Raw genomic sequence first — 19,874 nt, 5'->3', positions numbered from 1 at the left:
GCTCGGCTCGACTCGGCTCGGCTCAACTCGGCTCAACGATATTGGCTCTCCCACACTGGACGCGATGGGCGATGCGCGATATCCAATGAGTGTTCTATTTTTTCGGACAAAAGATATTTCTCTCTCTTTCTTTCCTATGGATATTGCTCATCGCGCATTGCTTATCACGTTCAGTGTGCAAGAGCCATAAGGCTGGTTCTACATAGAGTCGTAAGTCGGATATAGAAAGAGTTGCCCAATCATATTCGAGTATTCTTCTCTAAAGTCAACTGTGATTGGTCAACTACTCCGACATCCGACTTACGACAGCTATTGGATGCTTTCCATTTAGCGACACAAGTCGACACAAACATCATTGGCTTAGTTTACTCCGACATATTTTGATACGCGTACTAAATACTACTGGCCAATCACAGCCATTCCATTTTTTTAGAAGACTGACTATGATTGGCTAGTATAGTACTTAATACGCGTATCAAGTGCTCGGTGTAAACTAAGCTATTCTTAAAGTCACTAGATTATAGTGACTTTACTCTATCTCCTAACTCCTGACGGCTGACGGTCTTACGTGTACTCTGCGGGCAAGAATAGTTTAAAAAATTTATTGTATTTACCACATAAGTTCCACATAAATGAACGAGAAATTTATTGAAACAAGCTTTTAAAAGTAGGCTCAAAAGTAAAGCATAAATATTGATGTAAAGCAAAGATGTCCGCAAAGCGCGATGATATAAAGCAAGTGCCATGGTTTTCTCTGTAAGTACTAATTCAAATGAGTTTTAATGAAATGCGAGAAATAACCGAAATTAAATAATGATTTTCTTTTGTTGATATTGCAAGAACGGAATGGCACGAGGTGTACAGACAAATTTACTCCAACGATGTGATCGAACAAACGAAAGCATACGAAGCGCTTTTAGCATGGAAAACTAGGTATAATTACAGCGATTACGCATTATTTAATTCATTAGAGGAAACTCTTTTTAAAAGAATACTGAAAGGAATTTTTTTCAGGATCCCGAAACTACCGGTGGGTGTCGACTGCACTTTATCAATTTTGCAAGTATGCCTTCGAGATCGTGAATGGACGTCCAAAATTGACAATGGCGAGCTGCCAATGTACTGTGAAAATGATTTGAGTTTAATGTATTCTACCACTATCATGAGATTCTTGAACCATTTTTGCAATATAGGGCATACAAAACAGACATCTCTATTTCGGATTGCCAAACAACTAAAAATTCCAGAGTGGATAGTTAGTTTAAGGCATCAAGCTGCTCATGGATATGAATTACCTTCCCTTGGAGTATTGAGAATAGCGATTAATATATTGCTCCAATGGTTACATGTATGTTTATCTGTTTTGAATATAATGTATTATATAATAATATGTACTCTTTCTAAATATTAATTTTTTTTTTTAAAGGATGAATATTGGGCAGCTGAGGCATGTGCGATAGAAAAATGTTATATGGAAAAAGCTAATGTAGTAAAAGAAAAGGAAGAACTCGAAGAGATACAGGCCTTTTCAGATTTAATCGAACTTTGGACAGCTGTCAGTTTATATATCGATGCTGGTTATAAATTAGTGTCAAATTTACCAGAGGTACAATTACAGTATGTATATTTTTGTTGTAAACTAAATGATGTTAATTTATTGTCATAACTTTCTTCCTTTGGACAATAATTTCACAAAGTATGGAATTCAATTATATATCGATAAGATTTTATCTTTGAATTAATTTTTTAATAGAGAAATATTGCAAGATTTACGAACGTATATGTCGTCCCAATATTGCAATAAAACTTCAGATAATGATGAAAACAAATACATATTCATTTATGGAAAAACTATAAAGATCGATAAGGAATATAATTTGAAAGGTGCACAAGCTTTACTTTTATCCGAGATATCTATGCATTTGACTGAAAACAAATCTTTAATCACGATACATAAGAAGAGTGACATAATTTGCAATGTATTACTGAAGAATGAAGCTTTTCTACCAAATTCAGATGTTCTGCAAATTTTTCAACAAAAAGGAAGAAAAAATATTGACTTAAAAAGAAAGATTTTACCGCCCGGTATACTTCAATTTTGGAAAGATATCATTTTCTTGCTGCATAACAAAAAAATATTAGACGTATTGATATTTAAGCTGCTAAGTATTATAAATCAAGAACAAGAAAGCAAGGAAAAAAGAATTCTCGCTACTTTATGGATAATCTCTATTGTTTATAGCTTTATTCAACTAGATTTGGCTCAAAATATTTCTCGTACTTTGGAATGTAAGCAAACAACAAAGAGCACAAAACTAGCTTCAAAAATATCTCTAAGTCAACATCTCAAAGAGCTCGTACATCATAATCATCCATATTTGCGGAATGTCTTATGGTTAGATATTACGAGTACCATACCGCATTTTCTTATTGATATAAATTTTGTATCAAAACTTTTATTACATGTAAATGAATTCTCTGCAAGGTTGATAGAACCAGTTTTAAAGTTTGTTTCATCGAAAATAAATGTGCAGGCAAAAAAACATTTGTTAAATTTACTTAAAATTTATACATTCCAAAAGTATGATGAAGACAGCAACAATTATATCTATGAAGAAAAAATATTTACCGTTGAAGATTTTGATACAAGTTCAACAAAAAATAAAGTAAAAATATACAAGAAACAACGTACGACTAAAAAGAAAACTGCTTACTTATTAACCGATCAAATAATTCGCAATTTACATTGGAAGCCAGCACCTGGTACGTTTATATACGAATAAGTTTTTTTTTATGCACTAATTTAGAAGATCAATAATATTAAATATTTTTTTATCTTGTTTCTAGATACTCTTCTCTCTTATCAATGGGCCGAGTGTCCTATTGGATTATTGCCATGGCAGATGGATTCGTTAAAGAGTTTAGAACCACTTAAAGTAAATCCGTCAAAACATTCAGTTTCAATCCTAGACTCACAAATAATTGCTGGTATTGTACATCGTAAAAATTTGAAAACGCAAAGTCATATTAAGTGGGAAAACGTATTGCGAAAAAAGAAAAAGATAGAGAGAAAACGTGACAAAAATATCACAGATTTAATAATGAATAGAGCATTGGAAATCGCTAAAAAAACAAATGTAAACGCATAGGTATTTTATTATTATATAGAATATTATCGTTTATCACAAATGGCTTGTATTCCAACAAATAACTATGTATTTATAATAAAATTGATTAAAAAAATATATAAATCCACACATCCCTCTGTGGGAAAAAAAAAAAAGAAAAAAAAAACGGTTACATTATAAATATAAATATATAAATGATAAATATGAAGTACGCAGTAAATATAAAATAATAATTGTTTTATAATATATTGCAGAAATGAAAGTAAAAGAAAGTTTTCTCTCTTGCTATGTGAACACATTTATTATTGACATTGATATAATAATCACACCCAGACAACACATGTCCCTCAAAGACACAATTAAAAGACGATTTAGGTGTCTCATTATCTTTTAGATATCTTTAAGATGTCTTTTGGCCTTTCTGTGCTATATGGGCACCCATGCACAACTATATCATTCACATATTTTCCTGATTTATATTATCACCACACACTATACATTTAAATACATTAGGAGAGTTACAATAGTTATTTTCCTTTTCTCTTTATATATAAAAGTATTAAGTTCCTTTAATATCACAACATCCAAGCACCATTACTTTAAATTAGATCTAAAAATTAAAAAAAATATATATATTTTTATTTTTAAATTACCGTATTTTAAAATATACATTTCTTCATATTTCACAGCTTATACAGAATATAGAGTTTTATCACTCATAATTAAGTGTAAATTCAAGTAACGCATATCCATTTAATATAATGTATGTATGTGTATATATATATATCTTTCTGTTGTCTTTGGTTCTGAAAAATTATGTTTTTGAAGAAAATAAAACCCAAGATGTGTGTATGTGTGTATGTGCGCGCGCACACACACACACATATTGTCACTTTTTACATTTGTGCTCGACACTTTAGAAAGAGAAATTAATTTGATCTGTTGTCTTTGTTTTTCTGAGCACTTCTTGCAAATTCTTGTTGGTCTCTAAACCAAACATATTTAAAGGTATCCGAGACATCGCCGCTATTCTAAAATCAACGTACAAAATGAGGATAGGATCAGAACGGATTTCAAATAAAATAATATACATATATGTATAACACACATATGATATATATGCAAACTCTCTTTTATGATGTGTCGTATCATACAAGACTTACCTTCCACCAGACACATTGTAAAGGAATCTCCAATAAGATGATCTTAAATTTTGTGGTTCTATTATAGCTGCGTGAAAGAGAGTGGCTGTGCTAAAGCAATATAAAAAGATCACGAACCATTTTATTTCTGGTACTTTTTCATTTTCTGCCACATCATTCCATAATAGCTAAAGCAAAGCAAAGGAGATGATATTACAAATGATTCATTCATGAATTGATATTGATGGAAACAGTATACAAAGAAAAGTAATAATAATAACAATAATAATAATAATAATAATAATAATAATAATAATATACCTGTAATGCCTTCCACATGAAATATAAGGCCACAGTAGTATTGGGATATGCCATAAATGTTATGCTTGCGACAAGTCCAGCAGGAATAGCATAAGTGTGTGAATCTTTATGGAAAGTTCTTCTTAAGAAGCATGACATTAGCTATGTACAAAGAGAAGAAAAAAGCGAAAATAATTACATGTACAGATATTTGTTAGAATTTGTTGTTAATATTATTTAATGATTTTTCATGTTTCGCATAGAAGTACACAGAGCAAAATATATACCCTATAAAGGCCGGCAAATCCTCCAAGGAACATAGCTAGATTTAGATTTTCTTTTTGAAAAATGGTCTTCCTTAATAATTTTGGCTTCTGAAATAATCTTTTAAATTGGAAAATTAATTTAAGCGCTATTTGGCCGCAAACACCATAACTGAAGATTCTTGCACTATCCTTTGAATAGAAAGATACGAAAAATAAATCTCGAAGAATGTACTTAAAAAATATTTCTATATCATTAATCTTACCATTAGAATGTAGTGTGCGCAGCTATAAGTATGTGGACACGAACCATGTTTACTCTGTGCTTTTAAGATATTAATGATATATTTGTATGCTTCAAAAGATTTTTGTAAAACACTAAATCTATAGTTTTGAGAGTTCCTTTGTACATTTCTGTCGTTATCTGCATCGCCAATTTCATTATTTTTGGAGGATTCAAAATGTAATTTTCTTCTGGTAAAACATTCAGCCTCTTCGTATCGTCCAACAATTATCCTGTTTTTTTTTTTTTTTTTTTTTTTTTCCCCAAACAGATGCATTAAATTTATATTACGAAAAAACGATATAGTGTATACAAATGGGTAAAATATAAATCTTAATACCTAAGTATTTTATATATTTGATCCTGCTTATTTATTTTTGAACGAAAAAAGTACAGTAACACAGCTACGCTTACAGCAAAGATGTAGACCTCTCCTTTTGGAATAGGCGAAAAATATCCTCTCCACACACCCATTCTAAAGAGCGTTTCTGTTGCCTGAGAGAAAATCATATTGAAAATATCCATTCGCTGTTTAATTGTCACAAAGTTTGACCGTCTACTTACAATGTTTGACACATAGAGACACAATAATGTACGCCTTGAAGATCTTTCTATGACAATGGCAGATAAACTAGATAAAAAGGACGGAAGGAAAGATACAGTCGGTAAATAGAAACGCCCCAGTATTTGCCTAAAATAATTATAATATATCATATACTTTTCATTATTACTCGCATGTTAAGTGTATTTATAAATTAAATGTATTGATTCTTATTTAATACACTTTATCATTATATTAATTTATTCAGATATATCAATATATATATATATATTTATATATTAATGTTGATATATCCTGTAACTTATACAGTCGGACCTCTTATCCTACGACCCCCTTATGCTATGAAATCCCTTATCCTACGATAAAAAATCCTTTCATGCTACGACCGCGAAAGGGGAATTATACCCGCACTCTCAAATTTTTGTCGTATGATCAAAGGTTTAAGGGGAAGATTCTGAACCGAAAATGTCGTAGGATAAGAGGTCCGACTGTAAAAGAAGATTACAAAGTACTTCCTCCCCTTATAAAATATATATATGATATATATGACATTTCGCACAAATTAAACTTTTTCAGACATTTTAAATTCATTAAATAATATGCAATAAATAAATTTTTTATATATATTTAATATTTAATATTTCTCACCTTAATAAACAAATAAACAATGAATAAGAAAAACCACTCCATGCAAGAAATGCTGTAGATTGGAGAATGGCTAATACAGTTTTCTTAATGTCTCTTTTTGATGGTACCTTTCTTTTCATTAAAAATGCAATCTGGAATAGTAAAAATAAAAGTCAGTATCAAGAGAGTAAAAATTTAATAAATATATGTTATACTAAAATTGTATTTGTAATACATTTTATCACACAAGTTGCATACTGCGATGAAAAGATTGTGGGAAAAATTCTCTGATATAAAAATATCGATAAAATTAAAAAGAAATTTATGAAAAAGAGAAAGCAGGACTATATTTATTCATAAATATTCGATAACCTAATCTATATACTTTTATTTAATGAAAATGTTGAATTCAAAAAACACCGAAATAAAAAACAGTTAAATTTGTCGAATTTATTTTATTCGCATTGCAATCCGCATAGATAAGCTTCATCGCAAAAACTTGCATACTATTGTTATATATGTGTTTGTAAGAGTAGATTACAAAAACGATGCTCGATAAATGGCTGGTAACACTGATACTGATACTGATAACCGATACTGATAATAAGCGCAATGCAAATATCCAATGGTTAAATTAAAGCCGAGTATACACCTAACGAACAAACAGCGAACGCTTACGTTTCCATTCTAATTACTTTTTTTATGCATTGTAGTAAAATCTCAATTTACTGTAGCGAACATCGAATCTGGTCGAATGCTATAACAATATTCGGTATAATCAAGAAAAGGAACAAACAACTTATGAATGTCCGAACATTCGCGATTCGCTGTTCGTTCGCTATAATGTATGTATACTCATTATTAGCTTAACGCCAGCAAAAATAAATGATGCCCGTGTAAAACTGCATGTCATGATATACATATTTCGATCTCTGACATGTCAAATGTTAATAATTGTTTATCTACACAAATACATTATTTACAAGACAAAATCTCATAAATTTTTTACGGATAGTACACGTGTATGAATAAATGAAAGATATAACATGATATTTAATTACGTAATATTAAGAATTAATATTTAAAAGTTAAAATTATTAAAATTCACGTAATTTAGGTAAATATCTCTCACTATGTAACGTAAATTCAAAAAATACTTTTTCTTTTTCCCTTAATTTTATACATATTTAAATACTTAAAAAATCTGATTTGTATATATTTTCTTCAATATTTTTTAAAAATATTTACATAAAATAAATATAAAAGAGAGAAAAAAATAAATTAAAAAATGTTATCGTATATAGAGTATATATAAGTTTTTGCGTAAATAAGGTTTTCAGGACATCATAAAAATTAACGACGAAATTGACTCAAGTAGAAAAATAAAGAAAAGGCGAATCTAACATACTTTATACATATATACTTGTAATACTTTGGTCTTACTGCGGTCGAGACTGCGCTACGAAATAAAAAAAAAAAAACAAAAAAAAAATTAATAATAATTACAATAATTAAATTATTTTTTTTTCCGTAAGTAGATGTAAGATATACTTAAGCTATAACTTGAAAAATGTATTGAAAACATCTGCGATAGATTGCCATATACGTTTAAATATTACCGTGCATTTTATTCACGCTCAACATTTAGAATAAAAACATAATTAGATGCAAAGATGTAGTTTTCTATCTTCTGCGATCCATCGTAAAATATTTAAGAATATGAATACATTTTCATAATTTGTATAAATCTAGTACTAATATCTAGTATTAATATATTTAATATATAATTAATAGCTAGTATTAATATTATATAATTTAATGTAAAATAAGAGTTTTTTAAATGTTACTTTTATGTATATGTAAACTCTGTTCTTATTCTCATAGAACATAGAGCAAAGATAGAATGATGTTTCGAAGAATTCGTGACGCAATCTTGACTGCAGCTTTGTGAAAATACAAAAAAGCAAGTTATCGTTCTCCCGTAGTTTTACATCTCTTGATACTCTTTAAATAATTGCGTTTAAAATATCGTGTATTAAGTTGTGACGCGACCATAAACCATAATCACATCTTAAATGTGCCGAATATAGGACGTGTGTATTAACGTGAAATTTGTGTATTTAGAACATGTGCATACGTATGTATGCACATACACACACACACACACACACACACACACACACACACACACACACACACACACGCGCACACGCACACGCGCACGCGCACGCACACGCACACGCACACGCACACGCACACGCACACGCACACGCACGCACGCACGCACGCACGCACGCACGCACGCACGCACGCACGCACGCACGCACGCACGCACGCACGCACGCACGCACGCACGCACGCACGCACGCACGCACGCACGCACGCACGCACGCACGCACGCACACACACACACACACACACACACACACACACACACACACACACACACACACACGCGTACATACACACACACACACACACACATACGTACATACGTACATACATACATACATACATACGTACATACGTACATACATACATACATACGTACATACGTACATACGTACATACATACATACGTACATACGTACATACGTACATACGTACATACGTACATACATACATACATGCTCTGCACTACTATAAGTGCATCACTCGTCGGACATTCCCCCATGCCTCGGTACACGTGTACCAATGGAGGTGCAAGCGCACTGACATTGTTTTGCCAGTGCACCTGCTTAAAGTAACGATCCCATAAAATATAGGAATATATACATTAACAATATAAAGAAAATGTGCATCTTTATGTCTGTACTCATCCATCAAAGAGAATATACACGTGTACATAATATACGTATAAAATAATCAACTTACACATTAGATACAAACATATGTAAATATTCAAATGTAATGTAAATATCAATGCAAACGATCAATTAATGCAAAAATGGCACAAAAAAAAATAAAGAAAAATAATAATTATAATAATTTAATAAAATGAATATAATAAAATTTATAATTGTTCAATAATAAATACACCCGACACATGATATTCTAATTCTAATGTAAGAAAATAATGCGCAATGAAATGCACGTACTATATAGACAGTGGTGTATATCTTGAAGGATTCCTGTAAAGTGTGCAAACCGAGACCAGTGGTCGCGCTAACGCAAGAGTCCGTCCATGGGTGTGCATAATCCATGCAGGACGTATCGATCGATAACTTGCTGAGTCGTGCGGGCATTGTTAACTGATCGTCACAACACAATGACGATGACTATGACGAAATAGTATGTATAACTCGCCACGTGATGCTACAATTATTGGCGGTGCGACAAGTGGTACATTTACAACAGAAGAGAAGCGTGACCTCTCTACTTGTCACACCGTATGCTAGGCAGCTAGCTAGCTAAAGTGTCAATCAGAAGATCAAGAGACACGTCGTATCTCGCGCCAAGTCACACGCAACAAGAAGCAGCGAGATTAGATTTGACACACAGAAGGTCGCATTGTATTAGTATTGTTATCATCCTTTTCCCTCTTTGTCGAAGAGATACGAGCAGATATGTGCGGTTACGTGACCCGATTCTGATCGATGATTTTATTGTTAACGCAACCGAGAAAAAAATGTGAGGAAGAGAGCGAGAGAGCGAGAGAGAGAGAGAGAGAGAGAGAGAGAGAGAGAGAGAGAGAGAGGGGGGGGGGAGAAGAAAAAGAGGAAAATAAAAGATGATGAAAAAAAAAAGAGAAGTAACACTTCACAATAGCACAAGCTAGCACCGAGCTGAGATTTTCGGCCAGACTTTGATAAATATAATCGATGTAAACTGCAAAATGCAAGGTCACGTTAAGTAGAGCGATCACGAGAGACTACCGACTTCCATACCGCTACGCGTGACCGTCAATCGCCGATGACTGACGACTGACGACTGACAACTGACGACTGACGACAGTGACGGCTGACGGCCGGCAAATAGCGAAATAGCACCGCATCACGTCGCACTTTACTCACTGCTTGCTCATGCACCTAACCTGACCACTGACCAATCAAAGTTTTTCATTCCCATCTTGGGGAGAGAAATGGAGGACTCTGATTGGTTGATTCTATTATGCGTTAGGAGTCTGTGTTGTGTGCTCTCGCCTTATGGACCGGAGCACAGTCTCTTGTATAACGCATATACACAAGGAATTCGATTGGTTGAATTCCTTGTGCATGTATTTATATACCAATCAGCTTCTTTACGTATATGCATTATATACGTTGTGCAAGAGTCTGTACTGCGACCCTATGGTGTATATTTATGTATGAAATACGTAACGATGTCATGACAAGTCTAGTCTTTTCTCAACTTTCTCTTTCTCTCTCTCTCTCTCTCTCTCTCTCTCTCTCTCTCTCTCTCTCTGCACTTTATATTATGTATGTATATAAAAGATTATCATAGAAATTATATAAAAGATTATACAAGCAAGACAGCATAGAAGCGATTTTACTTCGATTATATTTACGCATATATAAGCATCCTAATAATAAGTTATATTATAGCAAATAACCATTATATTATTAACTGCTACTAATTTTTTTCTAGTGACAAAATGTCATGTAAATTACACACTTACATATATATGTATATGATTATTCCATTTTTAGACGGTGTTACTTTTATGTGTGGAGCAGAAAGCTAATAAAGATGAAAAGAAAGAAAGAGAATAAAATCTTCTGTGTTTTATTGCATTTAAAATTGGGCACTTGTAAATTAGACAAATTTATAATATATTTTTTACATATAGGAATAATGGCCCGTATTCAGAACGCGGTAACATCTTTATAAGTGCGTTCTGAATACGGGCTAATTTTTAAAAACTTTTATTTGTAGGGTGACATCAGATAGCACGAGCAGTAAAAGATTAAAATGAATTAAAAAGATAAAGCTCTTTATTAATAATCAGTCTCTGGGCGTACTTATAGGCTACGTCAAGATCTAACTATTAAGTTATTATGCGCATTTTAAATTATAGAACATCAAAAAAAAAAGACACTTGTGAATTGATTTGCAAATTTGCATTTGTATTGCAAAACACCTATTATACAATTGTATTTAATCAATACTTTCGTGATGTTCTATAATTTAAAATGCGCATAACAGCGAGCTGGCTTTTCGCGGCACGTGCTAACACGAATTACTCGATATTTTTAAATTAATTTCCCAATCATTATTGCAAAAATCGCAAAATGGTAAAGGACTTTTATGTTCAGTTTAATGCGCTCTACCTGCTCCCGAGCATTCATTCAAAACACCCTGTATATGTCAAACACATAAAATTTTCTATACAACGTGTTTCTGCAACATACAGATCAGTAAGTTGGGTTGCCTATCTAACGATCAGCATGGGCATGCTTTACCAACCTCGCATAATCGAAAATTAATAAAATCAGAGAATCGATCATATAATTTTTTCTTTGTAAAAAGTGAAAAAATTACATAATTGATACCTTAAATGCAAATCCGGTAGGGAATGAGGAAACTGAAATCGGCTTTTAACATACAGTATAATTGTAATATTTAATAATATAAATAAAATAAGTAGATAACACAATTCAAATATAATAAGACAGATAAAATAAGAAATAAAATGTTTTTTGTTTAAATTTATTATATTTTATTTCTTATTTTATCTGTGTTATTATATTTGAATTGTGTTATCTATACGGAGAAAATTTTATATTAAAAATTACTATTGTATGTAGTAACTGTGGACTATTAAGAACATTTCAAGTTAAAATGCTGTGTAAAACTGTAAAAATTGACGTAATTTACGTAAAATTTACATTAATTACGTCAATTTTTACAGTTTTACATAGCATTTTAACTTGGAATATTCTTAATAGTCCACAGTTACTATACATACCATAGTTATTTTTAATGTAAAATTTTCTATGTGTATGTTATTTTATTCATATTATTAAATATTACTATTATACTGTATGTTAAAAGCCGATGTCAGTTTTCTCATTCATTACCGGATTTGCATTTAAGGTATCAATCATGTAATTTTTTCACTTTTCACAAAGAAAAAATTACGTAATCGATCGCCTGATTTTATTAATTTTCGATTATGCGAGGTCGGTAAAACATGCCCCTGCCGATCGTCAGATAGGCAACCCAACTTACTGATCTGTATGTTGCGAAAGCACCCTGTATTATTGTCAAAGTCAAATAATTTTATTTGTTTAAAAAAAAAGGAAAAAAAAAAAAAATAGCTTTTTTTCAACTATGTCAAGCATAAATTTTATTAAATCTAAGGGAATTATTCTCTCTATGTTGTTAATCATTTTCTATTAATTAAAGCAATTTAAAAAAGCTTGTACCAGAGAATTATTGAAATTTTCTGAATACATTGATATCACGATTATGACAATTGATGAATAATGCACCCATTGCAAAGATATACACTTTAGTACGTATTATTTCTGACTGATTTGTGTTGTTCGGATATTTTTCTTTGCAAGATGCCTTAGTGCATATAGATTTCAGGCATATGCCGCTAGATGTTGCACTCATAATCAGTACTGTCCACGCGCCATGTCCACATTGCCACATTCACATTTATACTATTACACTCACTACTACCATACTCCGACACACCGACACTGTCACATCTACATTCATGTTAGGACGCACGCATGCACACAATTAAAAGCATTATTTTTTTAAATGTTATTTGTATCGCTGATTGAGACTTTTAGGAGTATTTATCGCAAGAAACGTGATAGCGTTAAATGTATATAAAAGAAAAACGTGAGCATTATACTGTTACTATTTACTACAATGATCAGCTTTTTCAGTTATAAAATTGGATAATTTTAGAGTTATTTATTTTTTTTATTAAAATAAATTAAACAATTATATCAGAGATATTTATTTTTCTGTACAAAAATATGTGAAATCCGCTGAAAAAAAACATCAAAAATAAAAAGACAAGCGCTAAATACATAATAAGTATATACACATGTATATATATCTTTTTAATCAAAATAAGTAATATAAAAAAGTACTGAAAATCAAGAATAAATAAATGTATTTAAAATTCTTTACAAACAAAATGTAAAATCTTTATAAACAAAATGTATGTTATGTTCAAAACATATATATTGGAAACAAAAATGGAATCTCTCTCCTATCAAAATAGATTTTTTACAAAAATGATAATAAAACAAAATATAAATTCCAACAGTATAATTAAAACGACCAAACTAGCTAAAAATTCTTTATTTAATCATACGACGTTTCGACCATCTGATTGTGGTCCTTTTCAAGTGTCACTAAAAAGACAATAGGTACAAATGAATACAAATTAATAATAAATTAAGTGCAGACAATAAATGTAATAAAATCGATTAAAGACAAAATTAATTAGTACGTACATTCAAATAAACCAAAAGATGTAAAATAACGCGTTGTAAACGTGAAAAACAATTAAACGTTTCGCTGATGTGAGATATTAATAAGATAAAACTAACACAGTAAAGAAACACGTCTTGTCAGAACGAATCTTAAAACTAAACTGTCAATTTTTAAAAAACATTTTAAACGACCTTTTTTATCTTGTCGTAAATATTATTTAGATTTTCAGAGTGTCTTTTTGCAGGTTAATTGTGTTGTTAAATTTCTTGATAAAAAACATTTCCGCTATTTCTCTCTTTTTGACAAAACGTTGCGTAATAATTGTTTCCCCGAGCAATTAGTTGAGCGACGCATTCAAAAAAGGATTAATATTCTAAAAAAACCGTAAAACCACCATTGATCATGAATCCACGAAAAAATTGCATCCGAAAAACTTTTACGGTTTTTTAGAATATTAATACTTTTTTGAATGCGTCGCTCAACTAATTGCTCGGGGAAACAATTATTACGCAACGTTTTGTCAAAAAGAGAGAAATAGCGGAAATGTTTTTTATCAAGAAATTTAACAACACAATTAACCTGCAAAAAGACACTCTGAAAATCTAAATAATATTTACGACAAGATAAAAAAGGTCGTTTAAAATGTTTTTTAAAAATTGACAGTTTAGTTTTAAGATTCGTTCTGACAAGACGTGTTTCTTTACTGTGTTAGTTTTATCTTATTAATATCTCACATCAGCGAAACGTTTAATTGTTTTTCACGTTTACAACGCGTTATTTTACATCTTTTGGTTTATTTGAATGTACGTACTAATTAATTTTGTCTTTAATCGATTTTATTACATTTATTGTCTGCACTTAATTTATTATTAATTTGTATTCATTTGTACCTATTGTCTTTTTAGTGACACTTGAAAAGAACCACAATCAGATGGTCGAAACGTCGTGTGATTAAATAAAGAATTTTTAGCTAGTTTGGTCGTTTTAATTATACTGTTGGCTTTTAATCAAGTACTAGCGATTTTAATCTAATAACTTTAAAAATATAAATTAAAAATGTTAAGGAACATATAAAAAATAACATTAGAAAGATATATTAACTACAATATAATGATCTTACTAATTATAAAAAGAAATTTAAGAAATCAATGTTACTATTATTTAATATTATTATTTTACGTGTGTGTGTGTGTGTGTGTGTGTGTGTGTGTGTGTGTGTGTGTGGTGTGTGTGTGTGCGTGCGTGCGTGCGTGCGTGCGTGCGTGCGTGCGTGCGTGCGTGCGTGCGTGTGTGCGTGTGTGTGTGCGTGTGTGTGTGTGTGTGTGTGTGTGTGTGTGTGTGTGTGTGTGTGTGTGTGCGTGCGTGCGTGCGCGCGTGCGTGTGTGTGTCTTTGTGTTTCTGGGTACAGGGTGGGCTTAAATAAACTATTACAAGCTGTTTTTTTCGAAACTACTGGAGATATGGACTTGAATATTTTTTTTAATTAAATGGCATACAGGTAAAAGAATTTTTATAGAGGGCCTTTAGGACAAAAAGAGACAACTTATTTTTTTTAATAAAACGAGGCCCAATATTTTTGTATACATATGTATAGCTCTCATCAAAATAAATAACATTCACTTGAAACATATTTTTTTATTCTGCACTGGTAAAGAATTATGGAAAAATTTAATTTGATTTACTGGATATACATTATTTAGAAATCGTAGAGACGTATTCCAAGTTTTTTTCAATCTTGTTTACTACATTATTATATTCGACATTAAGAAGGTAATTTCTTCCAAAGATATCGACAAACACTTGATTAGAGTAACTGGAAAAATAGATGGATTGACAGTATTACAAAATCATTTTATTAAATGTTTAAACTGCTGTTCACAAACTACTAAATACGTGTATTAATGCGTTTAAGAATATTGTTTTGGACATAATTAAGATGGCTATTGCTTCTACAACAAAAGAAAATGTGAAAATAAAAATATGTAAATGTAATATTAAATAAGCAGACATCATTATGGTAACATTAACGGAATAATTGATATACTGTTTGTATATCAATTATTCCGTTAATGTTATCATAATGATGTCTGCTTATTTAAAAATGTTAGTTAAAAATGAATATATCTGTTAAAATAATGACTAGGAACTTATGAATAGTACAGCCGTGGAGAGACAATTTGGTTTAATAGTATTATATATTATGATGAAGCGGACAGAAATTACATATTCCAGGAAACTGTACCACAAATCAATCTAAATGCGCAACCAAATGAGTTTGGCGGTTGAAAGAGAGGTCAACCGCGCGGTCGGCGGTCCGTTGCGCATTTTCCAGTCGAATGACGTATCACAGACGTACACGAGGTTGTTGTTATCTCTCGCATGAGATTACATAAAAGTAAAAAGTATCTTCGCTGTAGAAAACAACAGGAGAGATGATGATGCGCGAAAGATGTAGAAATAGATGCGCGATATTAATATCGCCTTTTCGAATAAGAGACCGATCTTTGCAGCATGAAAACCTATAAACTTCAGTCGTCTTATCGTGGGTACGCGCGCGCGTTCGTATCAGCATAAAATACTAAATCTACAAATACGAACGTTGCTATTAACTCGTTGTATGGAAACGAATAAAAGCAAAGATCGTTTAATCGTTTAATCGTTTGTATAACGGAGCAAAAGACGTGAAACTTATTTTGTTCATTATTTATTTATAGTTATAAGAATAATCCACGTAATTAATTACATCCAAATACCTCTACTCTCTTTTATTGTTGTTGTTTTGCTCAACTCTCTAGTGTATATATGCGGAACGTGATAATATTTTTTTTATCTGTATGTTTTCGCAGTGAGCGATCAACTTCTCGCAGATGGCGAAGTGAAGAAACAGAGAATACCTTTAAATATCAACATCAACATGCTGAAAATCGGATTTCTCGGTGGAGGAAAAATGGCTCAGGCCCTCGCCAAAGGTTTCATACGAGCGGGTAAATAATTTTTCTCTATAAAAATATAGCTACATAGTATATTTTTGCGATATACGCGACAGCTTTTTTTAATAATTTTAAATAATAGTAACATTGATTTCTTAAATGAGAGAGATAGAGAGAGAGAGAGAGAGAGAGAGAGAGAGAGAGAGAGAGAGAGAGACAGAGAGAGAAAGTCCCATTTTAAATCTTCCAGACAAATATCTCGAAAAATATGAAAAGTACAGAAATACGTTTTTAGATAAAAGTTTGGCTCAAAGGTGAACATAAGATAACATAATGGTCATTTTCAATTTTGTAAATGTAAACTCTTTTCAAAATGCTATACTAATAGTAAAGTATTTTTTCGTTGAGTACTTTTCGAGTTATAAGTGTGAAAATTACACTACTGCTAACGTTAGCATTATCCAAAGCGTGTCATATGAAGGTTACACGATTGAATTTACATATTTTAGTTTTACATTTCTGTTGTGTTTCGTGTATGTGTATGTGTATGTGTACACAAATACAATACAAATGTAAATTTGATCGTGTAATCCCCACGTGCTACACTTTGAATATATATAGGATGTCTGATTTTAGATGCTCTTTAGACAAATAACTCGAAAAATATGGAAGAAAAGAAAAAAATTTCAAACAAAAGTTGTTTGGCTTATATATGTATAGGTATATAAACAATTTCAATGAATTTTTTTATACGACTAAATTTTATATATATATATATATATATATAAAATTCAGTCGAGAAAAATTCATTGAAATTATCTCGAACATGTTTTTCGCATATTTTTACGAGATTTTTTTTTTTTTTTTTTTTGTTTTTATTTTACAGGTTTAAGCAAAGGCGAGATGATGCTAGCCAGTTGCCTTCCAAATGATATTGGAAGCATTGAGACATTTAAAGTGAGATTATAATTTATTCTATCTTTATATGTATAATTATGTGTGAAAATCGACATAATAATAAGACATAAATCTAACAATAAAAACATTTCTTTTGTTCTTTTATAAAATACAATGTTCGATAAGAAAGTGTCGCAGATGATAAGATTTAAAATTACTCGTTGTGATGAATCGACGGCATATTTAACAATAAGTTCCTCGTGAGACATCAAAAATATTTAACAAAGAAAAGAAATATTTGCTCTTTATATTATTAAATGTAATTTTTGAAATCTTCAAGATTTGATAGATAAACTTGGTAATAAATGTAATAACGAAAAATATGTAATTAATACACACACACACGCGCGCACATTTTAATCAGTACAATATGCAATTAAAATATCTATTGCAGAATAAGTTGCTAAATATTAAAGAATAAAAATGGTTAATTTATTATCTATATATATACAAATAAATATATACTTACATATTTATATATGTATTTATTATATAAACCTCATCGCGAGAAAACGGATATACCTAGTTGACAATTTGTCAGTTATCGAGTATTTATCGGTGATCATTTATCGACCGTGCAAAATTTTATACAATAAGTTACACAATAATTTGATATTTGTATTGTCGTAACATGTGTGATGAATTTTAGAATAATATCCACGCCTGATATTAGATGATTCTAATATATTTCATTTATGTGAAATTTGAAGTCTTATCTCGTGCGAGAAAGTGTGTATAAATAAATAATGAAATTTTGCACATGTACATACATATAGGTACATACATGTCATGCGCACATACGTTATACACATTAAATGTATCAAATCTGCATCTAATTAATTAACATTTTTAGGAAATGGGATCAAATACTGTTTTCGCTAATGCTCCAGTCGTAGACTACGGTGACGTGCTGATTTTATCAGTGAAGCCGCAAATTGTACCGAAAATTCTACCAGAATTGAAGGTACACGACAATAAGAAATTACTCATCTCCATCGCAATGGGTATTTCTTTAACATCATTAGAAAGGGTAAAACATTTTTGTATTGTAATCATTGATTATCATAATAGTTAGCAAAAATTAGGCTAAATTTAGAAAAAAGTCTATTTTTCAATTTTTGTTTCTTATCGCTACTCTTGCGATTAGATCGTTTCATTTGGCTCCTTTCTCTCTGGAGTTTTTAAAACATTTTTTTAAATGAGAATTTATTGACGTCTTATGATGATTTTTTGAAAATTAGACATAAAAAAAGAAAAAAAAAAAAAAAAAAAAACATAACGACATGCTTGAAGAAAAATATTTTCAGGCGCTGCCAAAAGGAACATCCGTGATAAGAGTAATGCCGAATACACCGGCATTAGTGGGTTGCGGAGCCACAGTGTTCGCACGTGGCAAGCACGCGAGTGATAAAGATGCCGAAGTCACGGACAAATTATTTTCCTCCGTAGGCATTTGCGAAGAAGTCCCGGAAAATCTTATCGATCCTGTCACTGCTTTGGCTGCTTCTGGTCCTGCTTATGTTAGTAAAAACTTATTCCTACTTGTTAATTTGTGCCATGAATAATTTTTAAGCGTATATGTAAGAAAATATAATTTATTATTAATATAAATTGATAGAGGTAATTGTGTTAAAATTTAGAAAATAAATAAAAGGATTATCACCAATACACAATATTTTTTTAATATTTTTGTTTCTCATCGCTACTTCTACGATTAGTTATTGGCCTCGCATCTCTCTGGATTTTTTCCAAGTATCTTTCTTACAAAATTATTAAGATAATTAATGTGGAAAGAAAATTTCTTTCAGGTATACATGATGATCGAAGCTATGGCTGATGGTGCAGTCAAAATGGGTCTTACTAGGCCTATCGCGTATAAACTCGCCGCGCAAACTGTTTTAGGCGCCGGTACTATGGTCCGTGAGACAAATATTCATCCCGGACAGCTTAAGGACGATGTAACTTCACCAGCAGGTCAGAATTTGTAAATATGTATAATCTTCAATGTACCTTCTTAATTAATATTTACTTTCTTAATTAATATTTACTTTTTTTCAATTATCTTACAGGCTCCACTATAACTGGTGTTCATCAATTAGAAAAGCACGGTTTAAGATCAGCACTAATCGATGCCATAGAGGCGGCAACGCTTCGATGTAGAGAAGTTAGTTTACAGACAGAAAAAGATTAATAATAACAATAATTATTATTACTAAATAACAATAGTTATATCAATAACTATTTCAAGTGCATTTCAAAGCAAATATATATATATATA

General features: G+C 31.1%; 3 protein-coding genes across 8 annotated transcripts; 2 read left to right on the top strand and 1 right to left on the bottom strand.

Annotated features, from left to right (window-relative positions):
- Window positions 1–529: 529 nt before the first annotated feature.
- Window positions 530–5,812, top strand: LOC140669309 (uncharacterized). 2 transcript variants are annotated; one of them, XM_072899021.1, is made up of 6 exons: window positions 530–756; window positions 841–933; window positions 1,015–1,348; window positions 1,427–1,617; window positions 1,754–2,763; window positions 2,848–5,812. In XM_072899021.1, exons 1-6 carry the CDS (start codon window positions 710–712, stop codon window positions 3,147–3,149), a joined length of 1,977 nt encoding a protein of 658 aa, XP_072755122.1. In that variant the 5' UTR covers window positions 530–709; the 3' UTR covers window positions 3,150–5,812. The 2 variants fall into 2 exon arrangements, with proteins under 2 accessions (XP_072755122.1, XP_072755123.1); XM_072899022.1 differs by lacking the exon at window positions 530–756 and having other exon boundaries at window positions 1,015–1,119; window positions 1,194–1,348.
- On the bottom strand, window positions 3,411–13,850 carry LOC140669310 (transmembrane protein 135). Of its 3 annotated transcripts, none has more exons than XM_072899025.1 (9): window positions 13,730–13,850; window positions 6,327–6,457; window positions 5,681–5,807; window positions 5,457–5,611; window positions 5,100–5,349; window positions 4,858–5,025; window positions 4,592–4,732; window positions 4,292–4,458; window positions 3,411–4,159 (listed from the first exon to the last, which is right to left on the bottom strand). In XM_072899025.1, exons 2-9 carry the CDS (start codon window positions 6,443–6,445, stop codon window positions 4,045–4,047), a joined length of 1,242 nt encoding a protein of 413 aa, XP_072755126.1. In that variant the 5' UTR covers window positions 6,446–6,457; window positions 13,730–13,850; the 3' UTR covers window positions 3,411–4,044. The 3 variants fall into 3 exon arrangements, with proteins under 3 accessions (XP_072755126.1, XP_072755124.1, XP_072755125.1); XM_072899023.1 differs by lacking the exon at window positions 13,730–13,850 and adding an exon at window positions 9,404–10,297; XM_072899024.1 differs by lacking the exon at window positions 13,730–13,850 and adding an exon at window positions 6,541–6,588.
- Window positions 13,851–14,378: 528 nt separating this feature from the next.
- On the top strand, window positions 14,379–19,873 carry LOC140669397 (pyrroline-5-carboxylate reductase 2). Of its 3 annotated transcripts, none has more exons than XM_072899196.1 (7): window positions 14,379–14,512; window positions 16,556–16,693; window positions 17,526–17,596; window positions 18,450–18,626; window positions 18,904–19,116; window positions 19,405–19,570; window positions 19,666–19,872. In XM_072899196.1, the coding sequence occupies exons 2-7, from the start codon at window positions 16,624–16,626 to the stop codon at window positions 19,785–19,787; spliced, it is 819 nt and encodes a 272-aa protein (XP_072755297.1). In that variant the 5' UTR covers window positions 14,379–14,512; window positions 16,556–16,623; the 3' UTR covers window positions 19,788–19,872. The 3 variants fall into 3 exon arrangements, with proteins under 3 accessions (XP_072755297.1, XP_072755298.1, XP_072755296.1); XM_072899197.1 differs by lacking the exon at window positions 14,379–14,512 and adding an exon at window positions 16,171–16,255 and having other exon boundaries at window positions 19,666–19,873; XM_072899195.1 differs by lacking the exon at window positions 14,379–14,512 and adding an exon at window positions 16,262–16,440.
- The last annotated feature ends 1 nt before the right edge of the window (window position 19,874 follows it).

Source organism: Anoplolepis gracilipes, chromosome 9 (genome assembly GCF_047496725.1).
Source record: "Anoplolepis gracilipes chromosome 9, ASM4749672v1, whole genome shotgun sequence".
NCBI lineage: Eukaryota > Metazoa > Arthropoda > Insecta > Hymenoptera > Formicidae > Anoplolepis > Anoplolepis gracilipes.
The sequence above is the reverse complement of the archived record's forward strand: the minus strand, read 5'-3'. Positions and strand labels throughout refer to the sequence as shown.

Excerpts from the sequence above, each read along its gene's own strand:
- LOC140669309 (XM_072899021.1), top strand. The coding sequence starts at position 710 with ATGTCCGCAAAGCGCGATGATATAAAGCAAGTGCCATGGTTTTCTCT. Across the intron at positions 1,349-1,426 it reads TATTGCTCCAATGGTTACAT|GATGAATATTGGGCAGCTGA; the intron begins GTATGTTTATCT and ends TTTTTTTTAAAG. Across the intron at positions 1,618-1,753 it reads TTACCAGAGGTACAATTACA|AGAAATATTGCAAGATTTAC; the intron begins GTATGTATATTT and ends ATTTTTTAATAG.
- LOC140669310 (XM_072899023.1), bottom strand. The coding sequence starts at position 9,550 with ATGCCCGCACGACTCAGCAAGTTATCGATCGATACGTCCTGCATGGAT. Across the intron at positions 4,733-4,857 it reads GATTTGCCGGCCTTTATAGG|CTAATGTCATGCTTCTTAAG; the intron begins GTATATATTTTG and ends CTTTGTACATAG. Across the intron at positions 4,160-4,291 it reads TACAATGTGTCTGGTGGAAG|AATAGCGGCGATGTCTCGGA; the intron begins GTAAGTCTTGTA and ends CGTTGATTTTAG.
- LOC140669397 (XM_072899197.1), top strand. The coding sequence starts at position 16,624 with ATGCTGAAAATCGGATTTCTCGGTGGAGGAAAAATGGCTCAGGCCCTC. Across the intron at positions 18,627-18,903 it reads CTTTAACATCATTAGAAAGG|GCGCTGCCAAAAGGAACATC; the intron begins GTAAAACATTTT and ends AAATATTTTCAG. Across the intron at positions 19,571-19,665 it reads CGATGTAACTTCACCAGCAG|GCTCCACTATAACTGGTGTT; the intron begins GTCAGAATTTGT and ends ATTATCTTACAG.